The 25,706-nt window shown below is 35.9% G+C and overlaps 1 protein-coding gene across 3 annotated transcripts in view; it reads left to right on the top strand.

Annotated features, from left to right (window-relative positions):
- ANKRD28 (ankyrin repeat domain 28) overlaps nucleotides 1-25,706 on the top strand; it is a 119,136-nt gene that overhangs the window by 38,438 nt on the left and 54,992 nt on the right. Inside the window, exons 1-2 of one of the 3 annotated variants that reach the window (XM_027638996.1) lie at nucleotides 3,840-5,339; nucleotides 6,439-6,522. In XM_027638996.1, coding sequence (XP_027494797.1) covers nucleotides 5,223-5,339; nucleotides 6,439-6,522 — 201 coding nt within the window. In that variant the 5' untranslated portion in view covers nucleotides 3,840-5,222. Of the gene's footprint in view, nucleotides 1-3,839; nucleotides 5,340-6,438; nucleotides 6,523-25,706 lie in introns of those variants that run through there. The other 2 variants (XM_027638994.1, XM_027638995.1) reach the window with 2 other exon arrangements.

Genomic DNA, 25,706 nt, shown 5'->3' with positions numbered 1-25,706 from the left:
TGCTTGTCCTTGGAAGCAGAAATGTGGAGTCCAAGGGTTAAAACTATTTTCCTTTTCCTGCATCCCAGCTGTGCACAAGCTCTGGAATAAACACAGCAAATTTGGGAAGAAAGGTAGTAATTTCTTGCTTTAGACTGTTCTCTTTCCTGACTCCACCTCATTCCCTCAGGAGTGGGAAGGAAACTGCAGAGAAGTTCAGGGGAGTGACTCATGAGAAGTATTCTAGAAGTATTGTAACTTAGATTCATGGTGATGCTAAACACTCATCTCTGTCTATATGTGATAAAAATGTGCTAATACTAGGACATGGCTATTTACTTAGAGCTGTAGCTATCTTTGTCATCTGAACAAATCCCTAGATTAGGTATTTGCCTTGCAGAGCTGATACTTAAGACTCACTTGGTTCTGAATTTTTTCATTTTTACTAGAACCTGACAGAACAATTTCCTTCCTTTCCTAGATCCTTAATTATACAAAATATTAAATGAAATCAGTTGGATTAATCTCAGCCCAGAAAAAACTTGATAAATGCTGATTGGCAAGGGAGAAATCTTCATTTGGGTAGGTTTTTTAATATTGAATATGCTTCAGCAAGGTTTTCAGTGTCATCAGCAGTGCTGTTAAAGCTTCTGCTCATCCATTTCTAGAGAAGAGGACAGATCTATAGAAAAGGTTGCTATTTTTAGCTGATTCAGACTTCATGTTTTTTCTGTCTGATGTAGACATGGCTGACATCTGTGTTTTAACCTATAGGTTGCATTCTCGTATGTTTTCTTTATATGCACCCATGAAAGACTGTTGGAACTTGATTTACTTAAGGGCAAGTGTAGTTTGAAAATTGCAACACTTTTATTTTTTTATTTGCATACAGCTATTGTGTCAACACAAAAGCTTTTTTTTTCTTTTTTTCTTTTTTTTTTCAAAAATGCATATCCTTATTGCACTCTTTGAAATTTGAGAGTTAAGTATGGAGATCTTACTTTGCAAACAGATATTGTGGAGGCTATCAGGTAGATCACCACTCAAGCCCCAGTAGACATGGCATTGTTTTTTTAAGTTAGGCCATTTTTGGGTCTTCTTTCCTACTACTACTAATTTAATAAGCTTTCTTATTGGAAATATATGACATTTGGAGAAGATGGATGGTGATGACCTGCTGTCTTCAGTTATTTTAAATTTTATTAATATAAACTGAAGAGGGTTTTTTTCAGATGCAATATTCTTCATAACTTGGAGAGATCTGTTATGATTCCTAAATTAGTTTGAGGAGAGGAGACTTAAATTAATCCTCTTTAATCTACTCTGCTTTCGTTCTGTGTTACTATTACCTTTTCTCCCACACTAAAAGTTGTTAGTCTATATAATCTGCTGAAAAATTGAAACCTTGGTTTAGTTTCTTTCAGTAGAATTGTCAACAGCTTTCAGTTTTCAGAATACCTGTTAGGTAGCATTAGAAACTGTACTTTGCACACCAGAGGATACCTTGGATGGTTTTTTGAAGTTGAAAGAAGAGATGCTTAGGGAAGGTGTTTGCATTGAGGTGAAGGCACAACTTCTGGTTGAAGGGAGTGGGAGGGGGAAATGCAAGTTCATTGTGAGCAAAAATTAAATGTTTCTAGAACTGGGTTTTCCTTTGGTTATGGAAGTAATTGCACACATACAGCCCTAGCGTGAAAAGGGGTTTTTGTTGTCTGCTTATTTACATGATTTAAATTACTGTAGACATCAATATAGTATTGACTCAGTTGTGTTGGTTCTCTTTCTAATGCAAACTGTGACGTATTGGCTTTTAACTCTTTGACTGTAGTAATGTCACCATTCAAAAAGGCAAGATATAATATGTTAACTTGCTTTTGGAAATATTTTATATTAATTTTACTTTAATAATATTTAAGATCTCCAGAATACTTATCAGAGTGGATTAAAATATTCTGGTTTTTTTGCAATTAACTGAGTGTGTAGACCTGTCCTTTTTTAAGTTAACTATTGAATTTCTAGGTGACTTTGGACCATTAATTGCAAAAGTCAAAAATGGACAATGTTCAGTTAATTTGAACTAAATTGGGCATTATCTCTACCTAGCAATATGTCCAGTTGGTAATTCCAACAAAAGGATATGGAACGCTTGGCCTTTGCTAACTGTATAAATGTACTGACTCTTCATTTATACTAAACATACAGGCTTAGCTGGAAAACCATTATCTAGCCAGTATGTGTGTATTGTATGAAACTCAGGTATGGGTTTTGTCAGTATTTTGCTTGTAGACTTAAAATCTGATTTTTTTTTTTTTTAAATGAAGCTTTAGTTATGGAAATAAGCTACTGTGTCTGTTCCATAGGATATTTGTCACAAAGAGAAAGCAAACTATCTTCTATGTTGGGGTTGCTGTGTTGTGTAGCAGACAATAGGGTGTTGCACTAGCTGAGCCTTGAGGATGTCCATGTTTTTATTAAAACTGGTTCTGCTGTGGCCAAGAAGAACAAGTCATATGTATTCATGTGAATCTGTGTTATTTCTTTTTAATAAATGGTTGGAATGCTAGAACAAAGCAGTGTAGAGTACAAATAATTGGTTTTTTGTAATGAAGACCAGAAGTATGAAATTTCAAAACAACTAGACTCTATGTAATGAACAGAATATCTTTATAAAGATGTTTGTGAGACTTGGGAAATTTTAATATGAAATTTCATGGTGAATCAGAAACTGGTGCTATATTCTGCCAGGCCAGCAGTCTTGAGCTCAGGGAGCCCTTAGCCAAAGTGCTCTTTTGAACTTAAAAAACCTTCACCTGCATGAAGTACTGGGGGGACCGGGGGGCATTTAAGGAATATATTATGTTGCAGTGAAGCTGTTGAAAACATTATTGCAGAAGACAGCTAATGTAGGCTTTTCCTGCCTGTGACCCCCAAAGGTGGGAATTCAATATGTCTATTTATATCCAAACCATTTAACACACCATTTAAACCTGTCTTTCTCTCTGCCTGGCTTCATATGTGAAACATGAGTGCAAATACTTTATTGAAGAGCTATAAACTTGCTCTCCATTGACAAATTCTGATCCTAGCAGCCACTGAAGGACATCAGAATTGCCTTTATGCTGCACAGCAGGAGCAAAAACCCTCCCTCTGTTCCTGTAACGCTGAAGCTTATCCAGCAACTTTTGACAGAAGCCATTTACATAATACACCCACAAGCCAGCACCATTTAGGCAGATACAAGCTGAAGTATTTATTCAGCTAGTTGTAGGGCTTTATATTTTACTTTATTTTTATGGTATATTTTAATAATATTATTATATTCAAATGATAATTGATGTAATTTTTTTCAAGGGTATCTTTGTCCTAGTTGCAAAAAACCATGGGTTTGGTCATTAATATCTGTCTTTTTAATAGTCAACCTATTGCTTTAAGATTTTACTTTTCATTTAATTTTCAGAGGATTTATGTGGGGAGATTTTTGTCTTGAATGAGTTAAGTGGGGACTGTTTTGCTGCTCTGACCGGTTCCATATGAAAGCAGTTAAAGTGCTGGAATTGTTTACTGCCTAAACGGTAGTTAGTCAGCAGAGCCAGTACACCACATTTCTTTGCGGCTTTCAGTGGAAAATATTAAAACAGTCGCTCTTTCTTCAGTTTTTTTACTTCAGATTTTTACGTTTTCAGCTGCATTAGTCACCAAACTGGCACAGCCATAACTGCAAAGACTGCCCCCAAAAAAAGAAAAAGGCGCCTTTTTTTTTTTTTTTTTTTCCGTGCCAGAGGAAGTTGCACTGGGAGCGGTGACTGGGTTCTCTGGTAAGTGTGACATGTGAGCATTACTAGGCATTTCACCCTGCCAGGCTGCAGTCGCTGCTCTCCAGGCTGCTGCTCAGGGGGAACGCTGCCGTGCCAGTGGCTTCTGCTCTGCTCCTACGGACTCGGACAACCAGGTTATTTTTTGAGCTTTGCAAGGCTATCTGCTGATTGTATAATTCAGTTTGTCAAGGAAAAAAACCTGATAAGCAGAAGCTCTTGCTGAAGAGGAGAATCAGGTTGGCGCAGTGACAGATGTTCGAATAAAGAAGTTGGCTCAGAGAAGACGTACGGGGTCTGATTTTTTTTTTTTTTCCTCCCCCTCAATCTGAATGAAGACTATCATGGGAACTGCATTCACATGGTGATCAAAAGAAACACTTGAGTGATGAACTGCTTTTGCAGAAGTCGTCTAAGGCAGTAATTTGAGCTTTTGTGTGCGGTAGCTAGCTTGTTTTGTTGAAGCATTCCTCCTCAACAGTATTTCTGCCTTGCGAATTCCCCGATGGAGAAGCCACAGCTACTGCCCGGTAAAGGAAAAATGAACGCTCCGCATTGCTTGTGTCCCTGATGGAGTAACACCGGCTGCGTCGCTATCGTTTGGGGAGGCTGGATTCCACCGGCAACATTATTCAAGGAGTTCATTGTCCCTGTGGTCTGACTCATCGCATGTAAATGTGCTGCAGCCGTGCTGCACGTTGCAGCTATTTTTCTTGCATGGGAAAGAATTATTTTCCTCTAAGCAGGTCCTGAATAGCCGCTGGAACCGAGATGCGTTTTTCTGGCCGGGCTGTTTGTGGCATTGAGAGAGGAAGCTGTAGAACGGCAGGATGATCAGGGGGCGCGTTTATTTTCAGTCACCAGAAAGGCTGCGACGGTTGGTTTAAAACTGACCTTGCGGGAGTGGGGAAGAGCTGCGGCCGCCTCTTTCGGGGCAATTGTTCCTTGTTCTGTCCTCGGTAGGACCGAGTCGTGTCTTCTGCAACAATGGTTTCACTGTGGGGGTAGAAGGACGCTGTGGAAGTTGTGACATTAACAAAGACAAATTTGCTCGTGAAAGGACAGCTGTGTGCGACAGTGAGTGCTGTTCGAATGGAATTGGATCTTGGGATATTTTTATCAGCTGTTCCACAGTTCCGTTATCGTGGTTTCGATGCCTAGGGAATTTTTATTTTAAAAAGAACAACTTTTTTTCAGCAGTGTCTTGAACGTCTCAGGGTGCTTAAACCTGAAAAATGAAGTGTGAGGGGGGATTGGAATGTCCCTTTTTAAATGCAAATACATCAGCGGTAGCACTCGCAAGTTTGTGAGGGCATGTGAAACAGGTGAAAGTATTTCCTCTATGGTCCCTACTGCTATACCTGCCGTCTGGTTCCAAAAATACCACTGCTAGCATTTTTTTGTTTACTTTTGCTTACTCAAACGGTTCGAATGAGTCGGGTCTGTATTGTTGTTTTGGAGGAGGAGGAAGATGATTCTCCCACATTTATTTCCAATTTGCCTCAGGAAAATTTATCTTTACGTCCATCGCCCTCTGGAAATGTGCTGGTAAGGCATGTTGTTTGTTGGCATATTTCCTGCTTATGATGCTGTCGCAAATACCAATAGTTATTTTCCTAAGATTAGGATGGATACATACAATGTTGAAATAAGACAAGGTGGTGAAATCTGCCTTACTTAAGAATGGAAAAAGCTGAAACTTAGTGGTAGACTTTATATTTGCAAGAGGTCTGTTCTTTTTCATACAACCTTATCTGTGGTGTAGCAATAATAGGTCTCAACTCTTGTGTAGTAGCAAAGGGTTTTTAGAAGGCTTGGAGAAATGTATTTGAAAGAAATGGGTTTTCCCTGCTCCACTCCTCTCTTCAGTGGTACATTTATGCAGTACCACTGTAGGAACAGATGTGATCACTGTATTGTAATAATATACTGTGTTTATTTTGAGAACTGATAGAGTATATAGTTAAGCAAGAGAAATTCTAAGCTAAAATAAAAATTAACATAAGTCACAATCTTGATATAACTGTTAGATTCAAGGTGCCACTTTCTGGAAATGATCAACACTGGGGTTATGCTTTTATTGCTTCAAATTATTTTATTTTTTCAACTGACTGACTTAAATCTTGCTAGCATACCTCAGCAGCTTTTCTTACTTACTAAGAAATCCTGCTATATTTAGTAATAGATGTGCCTATGTGAATTTGTTACCATGCTTATCTGATGCACTTTGCTTTCCCACTCTATCTAAACAGGTGAAAGACTTCCAGTAACTTTAGTCACTTGCTAATGCAAAAAGGAATTGTTTGTTTATGCTATATAGAATTTGCAGCACGTAAGAACAACCCTAATGTTATTATGAGGTGTTCTCTTTTCAGCTTTTTCAGCTGTTATAAGCTTGTCCTCTGGACTCTTTTTTTTTTTTTCCTGTCTTTTATATATATGTCAGTGGCTTAGATTATGTCTGTGTGTTTGAGGTTTTTAGAACTTGGAATTTCTTTGATTTTGAATACTGTTGCTGGTTTCTTTATTTCACTGCCTGGGATGTTGTTTTATCGTTATCTTGTGTTTCTGTTATGTATCAAAAAACTGTATGTGTATCACTAAAACCTAAAGTGGGGATTTATTCTGTGTTTTTGCTTTGTTTCAGCCACCATTGGTTCAAGCTATATTTAATGGAGATCCTGATGAAGTTCGAGCACTAATATTCAAGAAAGAAGATGTTAATTTTCAGGTAAAACCAAAAATCATTATCTTTGAATATGTTTTAATTTTGTTTTGGTATAGCTCTTAGCTGTACTAATCACTTTTAAACTGCTAATTCTTGAGCTGTAAATTTATGTACCGAGTAAAGCCTATACTTACACTTAATACTGGAAGCAGGAGTATAGCTTTGTGGGTTTGTGTTGATAGTAAAGACCTAATTCTGTATTCTTTTCAAATGTTAGTAAACATTAGTTCTGCAGTGCTTAGGTAACTGAAAAGTTTGTTTATACAGTTGCATCAACCTAACTTACAGAAAGTTAGACTGGTTAAGTGTGGTGCTATGTAGACTTCTCTTTAAATTGAATACAGCATATAGTATACATTAGACAATTATAAGAAAATAGTTTGTGGTTTCAGTAGGTTGGTTTGATAACGGATTTTAAAAAGGGAAGCCTAATGATTATATTAGTAAAAATGAGAAATTGGATTTATATGTCCTATTTGTGGTGCTGCAAACTCAAGCATTGCAGATGTAAAAATTGTACTGAAATGAAACTGAGTTTGTTCCATTGGGTGAAATTCAAGATTTGAACAGCATGCAGTTACTGTATTGCTATTAAAATTCTAGTTCTAATGTTTGACACTATGCCAGATAATATAGCATGAACTCTTTACACGGATTAGAAATTGCTTTGATTTTTATAGCAGACTGACACAAACTATTTAGGGCTTAACCTACAGGAATATATGTACTCTGTAGACCCCTATATTTCTATTCCAAGTGCATCAGAACAAGAGTGATGTTTAAAGACAAAGGCTAACATCTAGATGCTACCTAGTGGCCCATTTAAGACTGTGATAATTGTTTACACTTTCTTCTGGAGAGATGTAAACCAAAAACCAATATTTAGTTTGGTATCTCTATTTTGACATTTAAAAGCATTCTGCAGAATTTGTAGCTGAGAAATGCCAGCTGAAAAATCCCAGTATAAGGGAGTCTTGAAGAGCTTGAGTAGGACCCTATGCAAGCAAACTTACTGTCCAATCTAAAGTTTTGTTTGATAAGGTTAGACTTTTTTTTTCTCTTTCAATATTTTTGTATGTCCTTAATCAAGATTGTATGATGAATTATATAATACGAAAATACTCAATGTTCTCTTTAGTTATGAGAGCATTAGCTGTGTATCCTTCTACATATGTATGCTCTGGTCACAATGCTACTTTTATTTTTAAAAGTGGTTAGTCAGTATTGTTTCTTTATATTATCCATGTGTTGAAGTCAGGTTTAGCATTCATAGCTATGGAGCTTGTAAACAAAGTTAAGTTTAGTATCTTTCTGTGTTTCTTTAATTATCTGTTACAAAAACCTCTGCTGGATTTCAGTATGTATGTGGTAGTGGTTTTGGGTTTTGTTCTTTCTCAAATTTTGTCAAACAGTTGCAAATAAATGGAAAGTCAGCAGATGTGCTTAAATAGGAAAGCTTGTAATTCCTTCTGCCTTTGAAGAGTTACTTCATGCTGCCAGGTAGTTATATTGTGGGTGGAATAGTCAAAATCTGGAGGGTTTTATGTTATACTTATTTTTTATTAATTCCATTCTGTTTATACATCTTCCTTTAACAAAATACATGCACTGTAGCGTAGTAACACCCAAGGTGTGGTTAGAATCCATGCATGACAAACATGTAATTTTTTCAGAACCACCTTCTTCAGCATTGGCAGATGCTTATCATGCATGAGCCCTGGTTCATACCATGGCAATCCTAGTCTACTACAGTATTTAATATTATATTTACATTTATCCCTTAAATGCTGTTTGTTGGGACTAAACAAGCATATGAATATTCCCACTGTCGGATAGAAATGAAGTAGACTACCTAGTGGATTTTTCTTTGTGGCTGTGTGTGTATTTTGTTCTTTTCCTTGGGTTTTTTGTTGGCTATATGTACTTGGCTGGAGATAATATATCTCTGTGTAGTCTAGATCCAAAGTTTTTCCCATAGTTATGTGTTACAAATTGTTGTAGACAGAAGGAGGGGAAAAGTGAACAGAATGAAGTTATTCCTAGTTATTTGTATTTCCTAAAAAAGAGAAGGATTATGATAAACTGTTTTGACCATTGTGGATTGTATTAGACCAGTGTATGTGTTGGATTTTTTTCCGATTTGCTGTCCAAGTGCTTCAGTACAGTTGTTTGAATTCCAGACTCATTTCCTCCAATGCCTCTGTAGAGTCGTTTCCCCCTCTCAAGAGCAACTAATTATTTTGCAGTTTGTATTCTAATAGTTGAGATTCCTTCCATCCTCCCTTCCCCTGTGCATGGGCTGGACTCTGTAACTGGAGACCTAGCAGTGTTCTGTGAATTCATTTTGCCCAGAAGTGAACTGAAGATAGAACTGTTGTACATTTTTGTTGTGACAGTGACATGCATCTAGGAAAGTTGTTAGTGATGAAACGTGGGTAATTTTTTCCCTTCTATTATCATCCAACTTAATTTACCTCCTTACTTTTATGATATTTTATCTTTAACATTAATGACAATTGGCTTAATTCACTTTTAAAGCTAAGTGAATTGAATCTGTGTATTTGGCTTCCCAAAGCTAGGCTGTGGTAACTGCTTGATGTTATGGTAGTATCTAAATATTGCATCCAGTTTGGACTGTATTAGAGCATTACTCTTAAAACAGATGATGTCTTCTACCGTAGTGTTATATTTAGAGACATTCTGAAATGGGTGGTCTCTCATAGCATGAGTTGCTGTGTGTAACTGTAAGTTGATGTACAGATGGCAAATGGACTATTTCAGGAAGAAGATTGTTCTCTGTTGATGCCACACCAGCCTCTTGAGTCACAGGCTCAGTTTAGTTTTAGAAAGTATGTATTGTATTCTGTCTACTGTTGTAATCTTTTGTGAAGAAAGAGCAAATTGAGTGTATCCCTGTCTGCTTAAAGTGTGGTTCAAAAAGCCTTACCCTCTGCAAGATGGAAATGTGCAGCTTTTTATAGACAAAACTGATTTATAGGAACTTTGTTCAAATGGATTGTTTGGAAGGTGAACTCTCCTGAGGCTCTAATTAATGGAAAAAACAGAAGGGAAGGGATTGCTTCTCCCTCCTCTTTCCCCAAGCAAGCTTGAGTAACTCTAACTACTTGTTTCATGAATCAGGCTTAAATCACACACATCCCATATGTCAGACTGGTTAGTTTCTTTTATATGCATGGTTTTTGCTATGCTCTGTATGTATATGTGTGTGTATATATGTATGTTTAAAAAAAATGTTATTATTTCTTGGTACCATCCTGGGCTTTTGAGCCTTGACAGAAAGGAAAATCTTGCATTATAATGGACACATTTAATATTTCTGTTAGTGGGGATCCTCAACGTTTCCTGCTCTTGCTGATTAGATTAGTAGGGCTGGTTTGAATTTTATGTACTTCTCAGCAGTTAGTTTTAGCTAACTAAATTATTTCAGCATTGCATTTTATAAATCAGTGTTCATTTGGGCTTTTTTGTTTTTTTAAAGATTTGGAGGCCTGTTACTGTTGTAAACTGTGCCATTTCTGTTTGTAGTCAAAACTCCTATGATGTATGTTCAGTTTAAAAGATGGTGAAAATGGAATATTTCTTCTCAGCTATTATTTAAGAATATAATTCTGTGGAGGTAAGACCAGTGCATTGTCAAAAACTGATTTAAGGTTTGCAAATGTGACTATTGAAGTGATTGTTCAAAATCAGAACAATTTTTCCTTATCTTAGACCTAAGACCTATTAGGATACTATTTTTTGCTAGGAAAATTGATAGTTTGGGTAATCCAATATGCAGTTTTTAAAACCCCATTGCACTTGATCTTAGCTGAGGGGATAAACATCTGATCCTCTCTGGGACTGCTGTCAGTGTGTCCCTTGCTCTTCTCATGCTAAAGCCAAACAAGCACTTTTTCTGAAGGAATCCCAAAATCACACCGATCTCTCTCAGTGTTCAAAAGTGCTCACTGTTCCTATTTAAAATAGTAATATATGTGACAAGAGATTTAGACATGAAACACCTGTATCTTACTATATATTGTGCTTTGTGAGACTAAAATAGATTTAAACTATGACACATTCTAAAGATGCTTTATATGTGAGTTGGTGTGTTTTTTCCAACATAAAATGTAATAATGGAAAGTGAAATTCCTCATATTGTACTGTTACAGCCATTGGTACTCTGGAGCCATCAGGGTTATCTGTATGATTTCTATTCTGAACTATTGGCCATCCAGCACAGCTCTTAATTTAATGTCTCTTTCCTGTAGTAAGTAACCACAAAGTAAATAAAAATTCACCCGTGTTACTATTTTGTGAAGAAGGGAAAAAACCTCACAATAGAATGAAATGATCTTTTGTGTGCCCTCCATAACCCCCACCCGTATTAGACAGCAATGAAGTGTTGCCCATAAAGCCCGTGTTTTGTTGGTGGGATTGACAAGGTGTATGATCCTGTAGCACCAAAGTGCTAGGTACAAACAGGAGAGCTAAATTTATGTGTCTGACTGGTATTTTGAGCAGTAAGGGTAAAATATGCATCTAATTTGATTTCCTTTTTTTTTTTCTTAGTTTATCTTACTCTGCAGGTCATTGCATATACTGAAAGAGTAAGAAAATGGGTTTGTTAAGTCTAGTGACAAGTCTAGGACTCCTCATACAGCATCAGATCTGGGTACCAGGAGAATTAGATTATTGAGGGTGTCAAGTATACTAGTAATTTAAAAATGAATAATGCAAATTAAAGTACAGTTTAAAAAACAGTAAAGATTCTTTGTGATGATAGTATTGGTCACCAAAGTCCTAAAAGAGGTTAAATTGAAAAAATAGGTAATAAATGTATGGTCACCTGGCTTTCATCTTTATACTTAACCTTGTCAGTTGAAGTACTGGAGTAACAGGTGTTTTTCTGCATACTTGAGAGTGCAGTGTAGAACAGGAAAGCCTGAATTACCTGACTACAGTATGGAACATTCTACAGAATTTAATACAGTTCCACGTTCTGGTCATACAAACAAATCCTATACCTATTTGATACATTAAAAGAATTTTCTTATATGTCTTTCTGTGGAAAACCGTAATTGCTCTCTAATTCAGCAATTATATTGAAATATCTCTCAGTGTAAAGAACCTTATGTAAATAAATATCATGAACTTGCTTGAAAACAGATAAACTGAAAACCATAATGCATAGCGAGGTAAAAATAATCATTAGGTATTTTCTTACCTTTGTGTTCATTATCTTTCTGTAACCAGTTATTTTACCAATTAATAATGTGGATTTTTTGTTTGTTTGTTTTTATAAAAAGTGTACATGCATACAACTACAAGTATAAATTCAATTCCATTTGACTTAACTATGCTTCTAAAAACCTCTTTCTGCATTAATTGCCATGTGTAAAGTGTTCAAGCTATGCATTTTGTTATCAGTGCCTTGTTAAGTGTAAGAATTTGCTGGTTGGGACACCTGGAAGAAGTCCCTCAAAGCAGTTTAATACAGGATGCTTTTCAAATAATGGTAGTTGATCTGCAGTACCTTGTTTCTGTGCTTTTGATGAGGGAAAGGTTCAGCAGGGGTGTTTTAAACAAGGAGTGAAAATAGTTTGGAGAACAGGGGAGCAAAATGACAGTGTTGCTCAGAGATCTGCATGGACCAGCTAAAGGCAATGGGAAGACAGGCATGTCTGAATGGTACTCCTTTCCACTTCAGGAATGCTGTGACCATTGATCAGAGAAGGGTTTATTCATAATGGTTTGAGATTTGGTCCTCTCAGAGTGTGTTTGCAGGGACATAATTTTCCAGGCCAATTCATACCTCTTGTTACTCACTAAAGCTTCTGGCAGTCAGAGCAAAGCTACCCTCTGGTTTTTGTACCTAAACTGGTGAGAATAAATAGTAGTTAAAAACTAGTGTAATGTAGCAAAAGCTAAGCAGGAACTGTGCACAGTTTTCAGCTCTTCAGGCTGTGTTTCTGAAGAGGTGAGATTATACGTTTGCTAATCAGTCTGTCTGTCCCAGACATGCCTCACATCCAGTGTTGGTAACTATTTTGTCAGGTTCCTGCAGGCAAATTAGATTATTTACATGAAGGACTTTGTCATTGGCAACTGAAGTTGGCAACAAGAGCTCACACTAACATATTTGTTACTGTGGAGCAGCATCTTATTGTATTCTCTGGCAGGACAGACATAATGTTTGGTTTGCTGATTTGAATGTGAGGGAAGAATTAAAAAGACACACAGAAAATAGTAAAATATTCTGACAAGCCCAGGTTTTTTTATTTTTTTAGTTCCTATTTTAATAGGTCAGGTTATGAACTTTTCATTTCTTAACTGTGACCATTGCTAGAGTTTCGATCTGGTGTGGGGTTTTTTTTTTCTAAAACTATTGGTTACTTTTTTTAATTGAGTCTTTTGATGATTTAATTAATTGCAGGCAAGCATTTAATAAAGAGACACTATAGTTACTATCTAGACTGATACTGTGAAAATGTAGCTGCAGTAAAATTTTGGAGGAGTGCACAATTTAGACCTATTAAAATGAATTTTAAATTTAAGGTCTTCTTTCCAAAAATGTTGTAATAGCCTGAGTCTCTTATCATAGCAAAGAAGTATTTAGGGGAAAAATGGTGAGTTTTGAGGTGTTAATAAAGTGCATAGAAATATTTGTAAGTTTTCTTCTATATTGAGAACACTTTTTTTTCCTCAGAGATAATTAGAATAAAGGCAAATGTAGTTTCCCATCTTTTACAGAGTGCTTGTTATAGGTCATGTGATTCTTAATATTCATCTCTTCACGTTTCAGCAATCAAATCTAGAAGAAAAATTATTTTTAAACAGCTTACTAATTTTCTATATTATTTATCTATTTGAAATTCTGTTCAATGTTGAAGCTGTTTCTTTTTCCACTAGAAAGGTTTCTGCTTGGCTGAATATAATTTGTAATCTGTTTTTATTTTCAATTTGGAGTGTAGCAGAATTTAGGGGATAAAATTACAGGTACTTGTGAGTTGGAAAGACTTTTTAACATGATGAGAACATAGGATGTGTTATAACTTAGAGTTTGGTACTAGTTATTTTAATTCAGTTTCATCCTTTGGGTTATTAAACACAGGGATTCCCTGTAAGTTTTCCTGCAAATAAGAACTCTGTATTGAAAGAAGACATATATACTTGCAAATAAGAACTGTATATTGAAAGAACACATATATACATGTGTATGCCTATATATAAGTGCATACCAATTATATAAAAAATGTGAGTTTATATTTCTTTTTTTAAAGTATGGTTGCTTATCTAGTGTCAACAACAGAAGACATATAAAGAAAGGACAGAGAGAACAGTCCTTTGAAGTAACTGCAGGAGGTCAGAGAGGAAATAAAACATTCCTGTATAAACAAACACTAATAAAGAGAATTCCTCCAGTAAAATAGACTGCTGAGAAACACAGACCTTTACTCAGGGCAGCAGCTGCTGCCTGGCAGCCTCTGCCTGGAACCCAGCTTCAGATGCTGGAGCAGAGGCCAAGAATTCTCATACTGGGCAGAGGGAGGCCTGTGAGACCTCAGAAAGAGCAGGTGAACTCAGGATGGGCATAAATCACAAACTAAGCTCTGTGTACCTTCATACCCTTCTGCTAGCTTCTTACTGAAGGATTTTTATTATTATCTAAATAACAGTAGTTATACCTATCTCTTGCTCAGAACAGATCTCTATTAAGAACTGAGAGAGCATCTGTAATTAGATAGAGGCATTTAAAATAGTTGATGGCTTTATTTAATTTGATATGTTTTCATTTGGGGTGAGATAAATGTAAATATATTTTGCAAATGTATGGGAGAGAAGAAAACAGTATATAATCTCAGAGACTAATGGTGGTGCTCATCTTCTCTATCCTGCTTGCCCACAGACTTCTAATAAAATAAAGCTCTAGAGCAAAAGCAAGATATTTCTTTCTCCTTAAACCTTTGCTTGGACTTTTGTCCAATGTGCATGTCAATGCTTCCTGCTTCTAGATAGTCTGTACTAAACTTTCTAAATGTTTCCACCACAATCAGGAACCCCCATTTCCTGTGTGATCAGCCTGACGAAATGATGAGTCATATGAGACTCTCCTGCTTTATAACATGTCCACTTAATTGAAATTTCTTTGTATCTGAAAAACAGAAGATTCTGTGAAGAATTCTGGTTTTAGAGAGTGTTTGTGGTCTTGTGCAGATAGGAGCAGGTTGTGGCTGCTCAGAACTTGCAGCTATGCATCAGGTTTTAATGTGGAGCTGAACTCCACATTGAGTCTAGGAAGTCTAAGGAATTGGTTTTAGACTTAAGAAAGTCTAAGAATTGGTTTTAGAAGGACATTTTGTGAATAGCACAGACCAATGTGTGTGGTGTTCTATTAAGAAGACACAAAGCTTGTAAAAGACCTTGCTGCTAAACATACTCAAGTTTTAATGAGATAATTTTAAAGTAGGAGGTGGAGTTCTGGACTACCATATGAGAGTGTCCAGGGTTTATTTTGGTAAAGAATTAAGTGAGTTCTTAATAATATGAATATTCGTGTTATGTATCTGAAGAGATAAGAAGAAACTTTGCTGCAGGGAATGTAGGGAAGCTTTTTCTACAGGAAAGCTGCTTCTGCTTCTAAAGGATTGGATCCATTGATCTGAAACCTGACTGATTCCAGAAATGGAGAACTTAGGAGGCTAATTCTTCCAAGTGTAGTGGAAACTTGCTACCACTTGTATATTGTAAACAGTATCCACCAGCTACTCAAAGCAGATTTAAATTCATAATATAGAAGTTATTTACTGTAACTTAACTTTAAAGTTGTGGATTTCCTGTTCAATAGTGTGGAATGTTTTTCAAGCCTGTCATCTGTAATGATTAATCAGATATCTTAATTTCTTTTTAGTGGTTTATACTGAATCATCTTTTTCAACCTCAATATAAAGTGCATCCAAATGGCGTTGAGTTCCTCTTCTGGTGTAGAAATAGATTCAAGATGTTTTAAATACAAATGTATAATTAGGCATTTTTCTTCAGAATTGAAATGCTTAATGAGAGAAACCTTCCAGTTCCAAGAGGAATAATTCCTTGCTTCATGTCAATAACACTCTAATTAGCCTCTGCAAATGAGATTTTCAGATGTATTGAGTGATCACTCCTATTAGAGTGATACAAACAAACCTTCAGCAGAGCTATGGGATAATCTGACTAACATCAGCAAATTGCTACTCAGTACAGCAAGTTTTGTGGACAGTAGCTCTCAAGAAGTTACCATTGCAAAGGGTAGGACTCTCTGAAAAGAGTATTGTGCTTACACATGTCATGGTGCTGCCTTGTGCAGGTAATGAGAATTATTCTTTAGAGACTTCAGTATGAATTAATATTAGGGTGGTGTGCTACTCAGGCTAACATATCCTCCTTCTCATCAGATCTAGTAAGCTTGCCTAGTTCTATACTGATGTGGTTTTACTGTTTGCTAAACTGGGCAAAAGAGCTTGGATGTCTGCATGGCAGTGTTTTACTGTATTGGCTGAAGACTGAATTTCTTTTACAGTAATTGGGGATTTGAGAGACAGGTTTTGTTTCAGTCGCTGTTATTTCTTCAACATTGAAAAATTGTCATTGAGGTAAAGCACCATGAATAATTAGTTAAAATTTAAAAGTGTTTCAAGAATTTTGTGTTTGAGTCTCCAGTATGATTATTAGTGATAATGATTTTGTAGATCATGTCTAATTTACCATTTTACTTTTAGTGATTACTGCTTAAGATTGTAACCTTCAAAGCATAATTAAAGTTCTGCATTTCCTGCTGCTTTTACAAAACAAGCTAGAGGCAAGGTCTTGAATAGTTAGAGCTTACTGGAGTTACTCCTGCCAGTTGCTGTGCCTGACATGCAAAGGATTGGTATTTGAGAACAGAACATCCCCACAGAAAGAGCAGAGAAAAGAAAAAAAGTTCAATAGACTTAATGTGCATTAGCTTCCAGCATGGACACAGTCATTAAAGAATGCCTTACTGGTAAAAGCAAGATAGGATTTGGATTTACTGATTATTTGTGGTAATTTTCTGGGAGAAAGATCTTTACGTGTATGCAACATACCTTTGAAGAAGACAATTTTCTCCACTTTGCAAACAGTTGAATCTATCTTACATATCTGCTGTGGAATATCTAATATGCTATCAGTAAACATAATTTGGCCCTTCCTGGCTCTATATGAGGTAGATAGGCATTTTAAGTTCCTCACATCTACTTCAATAAAGGATGGATGTATATCAAAAATGGTGAAAAGAAAGTGTTTCTCGTTTGTTTCTATGTGATGTAAGGAGGGCTATCCCATAAATGCCTGAGGAGGAGGACTCTTGTTCGCTGTTGGTAGGACCTGAAAAGGCTCGTACTGGTGTCAGGTGTAATGAACTGGAAGGTCACTGCAATGAGATCTTGCTGAAGAGTATGCCCCAAAAATTCAGATACAATGTCTGTCTGGATTATGAAATTTAAGGGGGTATTTTCTCAGGCCTGTGATGTCAACCTGTGCCTTTCTGTCTCCAAAACCTGTGGTATTCTATTCTCTTTTCAATCTTTTAAAATCCTACTTTATTATTATCCTTCCTGATCATTAACTTAATTTCAGTTTTTATTTGCATGAAATATGAGTTATATACATATGTGTGTACGTAATTATGGTAATTTATAAATTATATGATGCTGACTTATTATCTCAAAGGAGTGCAAATGTCCTGTCTTAGTCACTGCAAGCTCTTCCTATATGACAGTGATCTTCTAAGCTTATCCTGTGTCCACTTAGCCTAAGAAATAGTCCAGGTAAGATACTATGATCCGAAGGTAGCCAGCAGTTTTAGAGGAGTTTCGATCCTCATTAGCAGAGGCTTTCTGTTGGGTTTCTTCTGTGATCAGTGTGGGGACTTCTCATTTTCTGTTGTAGACCATTATTGGGTGGAAGTTTTTTTTACTCTCATTTTACTCTCCTTGTTCAGAACAGATGTATTCTGCAGGATTTTTCTTGCCTCTGTATTAGCACAGATTGTGTTATATGCTATTTTGAGTTCCTTCCTTAACAGAAGGACTTTGTGTATGGCAACTAGATGACCTTACTTTATGAAGCCATTTAACGTAACACACACCAAGAAAATGTTTTTGCTTGCTCCAAGAAGAGGTGCCAAGACTACAGACCTGAAAACCACATCTTTTCCTGTCAGCGAGACAATGCAGTTAGTGAGACAATTATCTGTTTTACATGGGACGATGTCATTCAAGCACTTGCCTTTGCAATGAAAAGGGCAGAAACCCCAGCTTTTCTGAACAAAAGTGTCAGTGGCCTGAACGTAATGTGCTGGATTTAAACTGTGTTGGAGATGTGCATACCTTACCTAGTGTGGTGTGTGATCTTTCACTGGAGCATAAACAGAGCCTGTATTGTACTGTTTTCTCTCTTGGCATATTTTCTTATTTGTGTCCTCAAACATTACAGATAAATGACACTGTAAGACGAGGCAGTCAGTGTCCCTCATGCAGCCCACTCTGCAAGCACAGGCTGGGTTATGTAATGTGCTCCACATCACTGTACTCTCATTATGGAAAATCCATTGTTTTTTCATACTCCTTTATTTTTTTTTCAGAAATAGTTTCACAGTTAATTGTTTTTCTTCCCAGCAACTGCATTCTGATTTAAAGCTGGGGTTTTCTTCTGCTATATATACCAGGTAAATGTTTACAAATCATATACTTGGCATTTGGGAAGGGTAAAGCCAAGGTAAAGTATTTTTAATGATATATTATTGGTTTGGTTTTTTGGGGGTGTTTATATGTTTTTGGGTTTGTTTTTTGTGGGTTTTTTTTTGGTTTTTTTTTTGTTGAGGGTTTTTATATATAGTTGAGTTCTGAACATTGTAGAGGTTTATGGGTGGGTATTTTTTTATTTCAATTAATTTTTTTTGTTCTCTTCCCCACAGTGATCTAATATATAAGTGAATAGTCTTGGTCCTAAAGATTGCTCTATTTTTATTCCTGAGTTAAAGTAAGGAAAATGCATCCAAAATGTTTCAGCTGCACTGTGAGATCAAGTTGCTCTTACCAAAGAGTACAGAATAGCTCTTTATTCATTCCATGTATTGGGCAAGAATTCAGTAACCTTTAGTAGTAATAAATGGGACCAAATTCTTGATGTTGGAACTTTCAGTGAAAAGGAGCAACTCACAAAACCTGCTCAGTTATTCAGATCCTTATCCAGTACCCAAATGAATGCTTGAATTCACCCACAAGGAATCCTAGCCTTTATAATTTAGCCAAAAACATTTATATGTTATGTAAAAACATCTACATAGCATGTAAAAATGTTATGTAGACATCTTTATAGAACAAGCACCTAGGTCCAGCTTTTCTTACAAACTGTGCTTGTTCAGTATACGGGTTCAAAAACCTGACCAGCAGAATTTTAATGGCAACATTACAAAACCTGCAGGGAACATAAAGGTTAAAGGGTATGAGGAGACATCTATTTCCAAAAAGCACCCTGACTTAGTATTTTCAAAAAAAGAAAAACTGAAGATAGATGTTTTTGAGGTGAATTACTTGGAAGTGGAAAAATACAGAGATGTTTAGTTGTTTCAAAATCTGCTTCTTGAAATACTTGACTACAAGTCAAAAAATCTTCTTGCTGTGTATCTCTCTAGTTGTGAGAAATAAGGATAAAATGTCTACCAAAACATCTCAAAATAACTTGTATTTTTTTTAAGTGTACATGTTTAAATGAGAAATTTTTGCTCTCATTTTCTGATTAAGAGTTTAGCTGGCTGTGAGGCCTAGCAGTCATAATCTTACATGGAGTTTGAAGCTTAATAACTGTTCCTTGCTCTAGAGGTGACTCACTTTTCTTCATTTTTGTGTGTTTTTTCTTTGGGGCCACTGTTTTAAGAGGACAGAGCTTCAAACAGTTACACTTGAATAATGTTTTGTGCCTAATTCTTGTGATGTAAGACAGCTAGCATTTGAAGTTAACTCTTCTATTAAAAGATGTCTGGAATAGTGTTATTTAACAACATGAATGGTTCTTAACTTCTGGTTCCTTTTTTACCAGTCTTTTTTTGGAGTGTAGTGTCAAATTATATTTAAACTTGCACTTCCCTGAGTTGCTATGGACATGAAAGTTTGGGATTCAGTAAGAGTCAGAACAGCAAACTTTCTCCTGTCCTCTTCCTCTCAAGTTGTTCTGCTGAATGCCAATATTAAAGACTAGATTGTCTTTCGGACAAGGGCAGTTTGATGTCTGATGTTTGCTCGTCTAACTTGGACTTTTGATATTCTTTATGCAATTTTTATAAAAGGTGTTTTCAAGTGTTAGTTATAAATACTAGAAAGATCCTGTTTCTAAAAAGGAATTTTTAGTAAGTGGTTGAATGTAGGTTAATATTCCAATATAATATGTCACTATCATATATATATGAATGGTATTTTTTCTGCAAAAGCTTAATTTTAAATGATTCCCACCAGATTGCTTTTAGTGTTTAGGCATTTTAGAAATGAACCAAACTTCTAATATGCCTTTTATTTATAAGTTTTTACATTGTGTACGAATTGTATGTAGTGGTTCAGTAACAATAGAGGTTTGTATCAGTTTTAGTGTTATTATTTGAATAGAAACAAATAATCATTGGCTGAATGGGAAGTAAATTATTTTCCATGGATTTTAGTGCTGTTCTGTGAACTTGAGCTTTAAATTCAGTCACAGAAATTCCATTTTAAAAGTGCCTGAAGGCATCAGCATATAAGAGGAATTGCAAAGGACGTCCACACAGCAAAGCCATGCAATGGCCATTCTTTCTTGCCTCCTCCTTGGTGAGGATTCTCATTTGTGGGCATGTAATGTGGAATGCTGTACAGACAGTGTTGTTCTGCTCTCCTCTAGATAAAGGTAAAACTCAAATATTTGACCCACCTTTTTTCTGTAAAACCTCAAATACTCCCCCAGTTTTGTTAGAGAAGAAATACAGTTTCCTGGGATGTTCCAGTAGTCAGAAAAGGAAAGAACAGTTGTTTGGTTATGAAATACCTTATGATTGGTCACTGTTGTTATAGACTCTAAAACTCCAGTTTGGCATGTGTCTATGATACTTATTTTTTTCCCCTAAGACTTTCACCATGGCAGATACCCTATTGTCCCAGGGAAAGAGGTTTACTGACCAAGGTCCATTCTGTTGTTTTTATTTGTTCAGTTCTCATGGTGGAAATGTGAATATGGCTCAATAGTTTTTACAGCCAAATTTCGTAGCCTTTTATCACCGCCATAAGTAATTAAATCAGAATAGATCAGATTTTTTCATTTCTGTATTTTTTAATGCCACTCAGCATGAGTTTCCCTCTTCTACCCATTCACCCAGACAAGTTAAACTTCTATCCAGTTTCTGAAATATGCCCATATGCAAAATCTGTCCATTTGTAGTTGCTGAGTGTTTGATTTTTGATATTTGGAAAATCAGATTTTGGAGAGGAGAGTTAGTGTCTCCTTTGCAATTATACAACTAATAGTATTTTCTTCTAACATGCTAGAAGTACAGTGCTTGCTGGTTGCTTTATGTGTCATTGTAGATCCACTAAAAATGATCTTGTTATGAGATTTTATTTTTGTTCCTTGTGGCAATTTAGAAAGTTGTGAGTTTGTGCTCTTGAGAAACGTGTGCTTAGAATGATTTACGTTCAGGTAAACTTTTGGTCTTTCCCAAAGCAGTACTTTCATGACCTTTTTCTAGGTGCTTTGTAGTTATCTTCTGACTTACATTTTATATTCTTTTGTATACCTACCTCTGCCATCCACTTTTTTTAAGGTCTCCGCAAGCTCACAGTGCCACAAGTGGCACTCACAAAATTTAGTGGCTTAGTCCACGGTGTGATTTTTTTTTATTATTGTTGTTGTTATTATTATGTAGAATCAAGTCAAAGAACATACACTATTAAATAGATCTTAACTAGAAACAACACTGGGGTTTGGCAGATTACAGCTGACGTGACCCCTGTTGCTGAAACCACTTTGTTTTTCTTGTTCTTTACAAGAAAGGCCTATTGAGTCGTTGGTCACTGCTGTCTTAATGAGCAAGAGGGCAAAGGTTCCTCCCCATTTTTTTTGTGATTGCTTGGAGGTCTAGATTTGCTCTGCCCCAAGAGATGGCCTGAAGAAGATATGCCTTGAAATGTAATGTGTAATGATAAAGTCTTACTAGTGAAAGTTTAATACTGGGCTTTCAAAAAAAGTTTCTTTCAAATGCAGTACAAGTGTTCATACAAATAGTCACATGAGCATTAGTTCAAGAAATTAATGAAGTCAGCATGACAAATCTAATCCTTTCAACTATGATGTATCTATTATTTGGCTTTGAAGGATACATTGTGGTTAGCTATGTAGTACCTGTTATTGCTGTTTTTACTGGCATGCTTTCTTCCCCTTTTTAAGCATGCAGAAGACCATTAGTGTAATTTGTTAGTTTGCTCTCTATATTGGGTATACATCTTAAATTTGAAATATGGTAGGAAAATAGAGGTCTGCTTCCAAAAAATATGTTAAATAAAATTAGTTAGAAATGTGTTAAATTTTGACAATAAAAAGTTCTGTGAATTGACTTAAGAAGTATTGGGGGAAAATCCAAAGAAATAGCAGATGAATTACACTCAAGGTAGCGTAGGGATACAAAATTATTTTGTCACAGAATTACAAGTTTTGAAAACCTAGTACTTAATCTTTTTCTTCTTATTTAAGTTCATTAATTTTCAGATTCTGGTTATGTGTTTTTAAGACACTACTGTAATTGAACATACTTCCAAAGAGTTAGTGACCTGGTTTAGAGAATTAAGTACCTAAAGTAAACTTTTGAGAAGTTTAAGGTTGAAATGTAAAGGCCAAATATTTAAATGTGTTCTTTTTTGTGTGGAGGAACAAAGAAATTCAGTTAGAGTATACAGTTATTCTACCAGATGATAATTCTAAAAACTGTAGCAAAATCTGCAACTATGGTTCAGTGTTCTGGTGGCTCCCAAGTGTAGCACTGGGGCTTCACACAGGGAGAGACCTCTGTGGTACTGGACTCTATCAGAGAATTAGAAATACTTTGTAATCATATTCTTAAACATTATCTGTGAACCCGGGAGTTACCCATCCTGCTGCTTGAAAAGTCATGTTTTTTAACTTAACTGAAAAATGCACTAAGTGTTATATTTAAAAATCGTTTCACTTAAAAGGAGTGTTTATTAAAACTACTACAGGGTATGTTGGAATTGAAACTCGTTGAAGATTTATGATTGTGTATTTAGGGTTGATTTCTGCCAGGAACAGATGGCACTGGAAGCAGACAGCTGACAAGTCATACAGCACAGAACACCTACTAAATGGTACTTTGTAAGTGCAGTCATGAAATAATGAGAGTATTTTAAAGTGTTATTGCAGAATTTTGTTTTGAAGAGCAGGTAGGCTAAAGAGGAGTTTTTATGAAGAGGTTTTCCAAAAAGTATTTTAATTGAAAGATTTTGGATCAATAGATGTTGAACTATTTGAAGGGGAAAATGAATTTTGCTCTTGGGGAAGCCATGGACTGGTTACTGCAATCTTGCTGGATATGCGTGGGATAAGAAATCAGCCTTTAAAGCATCTAGCTGCTTAAAAATTTCTCTGTACTTTTAAGTAGTTACTCTAAGTCAATTGCTGAGATAGCAAACCAGGAATAAAAAAAAACAAAACCAAAACCAAACAAACCAGGAATAAATAGTTGTGTCTCAGAGGACACTTACTTCTTTGAAAAGAGGTAGGTTTGAAACCTGTGTCTTTAAATTAGCACAGATTTGTCCACTGTACAAGTTTTGATCCATGGAATAACCACTGAAGCAATTAAAACTTCCAGTTCAGGTAAAATGAAACAAAGGTGGCTTTACCGGTTCTAGGTTAGGAGAGTTTATTAAGTACCACTATCCATGTCACCTTATTCCAGATTTGGGTTTAATGGGGTCATAAGGCCTTCTCCTATGAATTTCTCATATTGTAATCCTTATACAAACTCCTGCGTAGAGGAAATGTTTGGGAAACTTAGAGGAAGGATTATATATTTTTCATGTAATGCAATCCAAAGGAAAATATAAATATGATGTTTGACTTTTTGTGACACAGAGCTATCATTCTGAAAACTCAGTCCTCAAGGACTGAGCCCTTTTATTGCTTTTTGGTTTGTTGACAGCATTGACCAATATCTGGAATTAAACTTGGGAGTTTCTTGTTGGGAATATAAAGTTCTTTGTTGTTTCTACTGGAAACAACAAGTTTGAAAAAGCTGAAAGTTGTCTTTCAACTATGTAAAACCCGCCTAATGCAACTTAATCTGTTTCCTTACTTACCATTACAGCTGATTTAGGGTTGTAATAGTCCTATTTGCCTTGCAGATTTTTGAATTGGAAAATGAAGATGGCACAACACTTGCTTTTCTGAGTTGTCAAATACTGCCACAACACTGTGATATTTGGGATTAAACAGTACCAAGAGTGTTAGATTTTACATGTTGTGTAACAGTGACTTTTATGTACAAAACCCCTTCTCTACTGAAATTTTTCTTTTAACGTTGTTTAAATTTATGAAACGAAGGGAAGAATACTAGGGTCAGAATTTATATTAGTGTGATATCTCAGTGCTTTATATATAAGATGTCTGCTTCTAAGGTTTCTTGCTGAAGCTGAAAGCTTTCTCAGTGTTATTTAGTGTAATCCTTCATGTGCATTAGTTTGTATTTGTCAATGAAATTTGATCATCAAATGATTACTGTTTCTTAATAAAAAGTAGTTTGTCTATATAGTACTTTAGTAGCATTTAAAATACAGAATTCTCTTTCAGTTTAGTCAGATTTCATTTATTAAAATTCACTAACAAAGTGTAAGACTTCAGATGGAACAAAATAAGAATGAGAGGTTGCTGAATGCAGCATTTCTGGTTTTGTGACAAGTTCTGAAAACCAGGTTTTTAAATACTAACCCTAAAACTTTCACACAGAGAAGTTCAATTAAAAAAAATTGTTTAGAAGCATCAAAAAAATGTGAGCTGTGAAACTAGAAGGAAAAGAAAGGTCAGGGCTTCTGTCAAAGCACCCTCAGCATGTGGAATATTTGTGGTCGGTAGATACCCTGGGGCTTGAGATTGTTGAAATACCAAACTCTGGAGGTGACCCAGAAGATGACAAGCCCTGAGCATCCCAGCACTGCAGAGAGTAGGGGCAACTCCACCAACTTCCTGCATATGTAAGCTTCCAGTTTGTACTCCCTGCTGCAGAACTGGGAGTTGGGCTTTGAGTCTTTTCAAGTTGTCAGCTTAAGAGCAGCTGAACTGAAATATTTGCATGACTAGAAACTCACAGCTTGGAAACAGAAGTGTTGGATTGGAAATGTTGCTTGTGTTTAAGCTGCTTTCTTGTTTGCATCTTGGTGGTTTCAGGATGCTCAATGGTTTTTGTTAATAGAGGTTGGATTTTTTTGGAGAAGCATGTCTGAAATTTATCTGAAATTTAGACCCTGAATGTTTCAGGAAAATATATTTCAACTTAGTGATTAGTGTATTTCTAGACAAACAACTCCCTTCTGTCCAGTGTTTTATTGGAAGATTTCCAGTTCATTCTGTCTCGTTAGTTACTTGTATTACTTCTGTCACTGAGATGTTGAAAACTGAAAAAACCCAAAACAAAGAAACCAACAACACCAGTGTGATGAAAATTTTAATCATAATGTTTTGCCCTTTAGAGGGAGAGTGTAGTTTTTGTTCATGTTCTTGTGTAAATGCTGTGTCTACAGAAGAATGTACTCATGGCTCATCTTTCTCTAATGCTATGATGAAATTGCAGACAATATACTGTCATACTCATTTTTCTGTGTTCCTTAATCTGTAATTTATAGGATGTTTAACATTATCTAAAAGGCTTCAATATTAGCTTCCTATAGTATCTCTGCTTCTGCATACTGGAGGAATGAAAACTGATTTTCATTACTGGCTGGTCTTGGAGCTGAGAAAGCAAGTTTAATATAAGTATTGGTTTTCTTTTTCCCTTGTCCTTCCAGGTTTTTTTTCCTTTTCCTTTTTTTTCCTTTTCCTTTTTTTTTCCCATTTCCTTTTTTTCTTTTCCTTTTTTTCTTTTCCTTTTTTTTCTTTTC

This window comes from Corapipo altera, unplaced genomic scaffold, assembly GCF_003945725.1.
Source record: "Corapipo altera isolate COAL_440 unplaced genomic scaffold, ASM394572v1 44, whole genome shotgun sequence".
Taxonomy (NCBI): domain Eukaryota; kingdom Metazoa; phylum Chordata; class Aves; order Passeriformes; family Pipridae; genus Corapipo; species Corapipo altera.
Note: the sequence above shows the minus strand (reverse complement) of the source record. Positions and strands in the feature narration are given on the sequence as shown.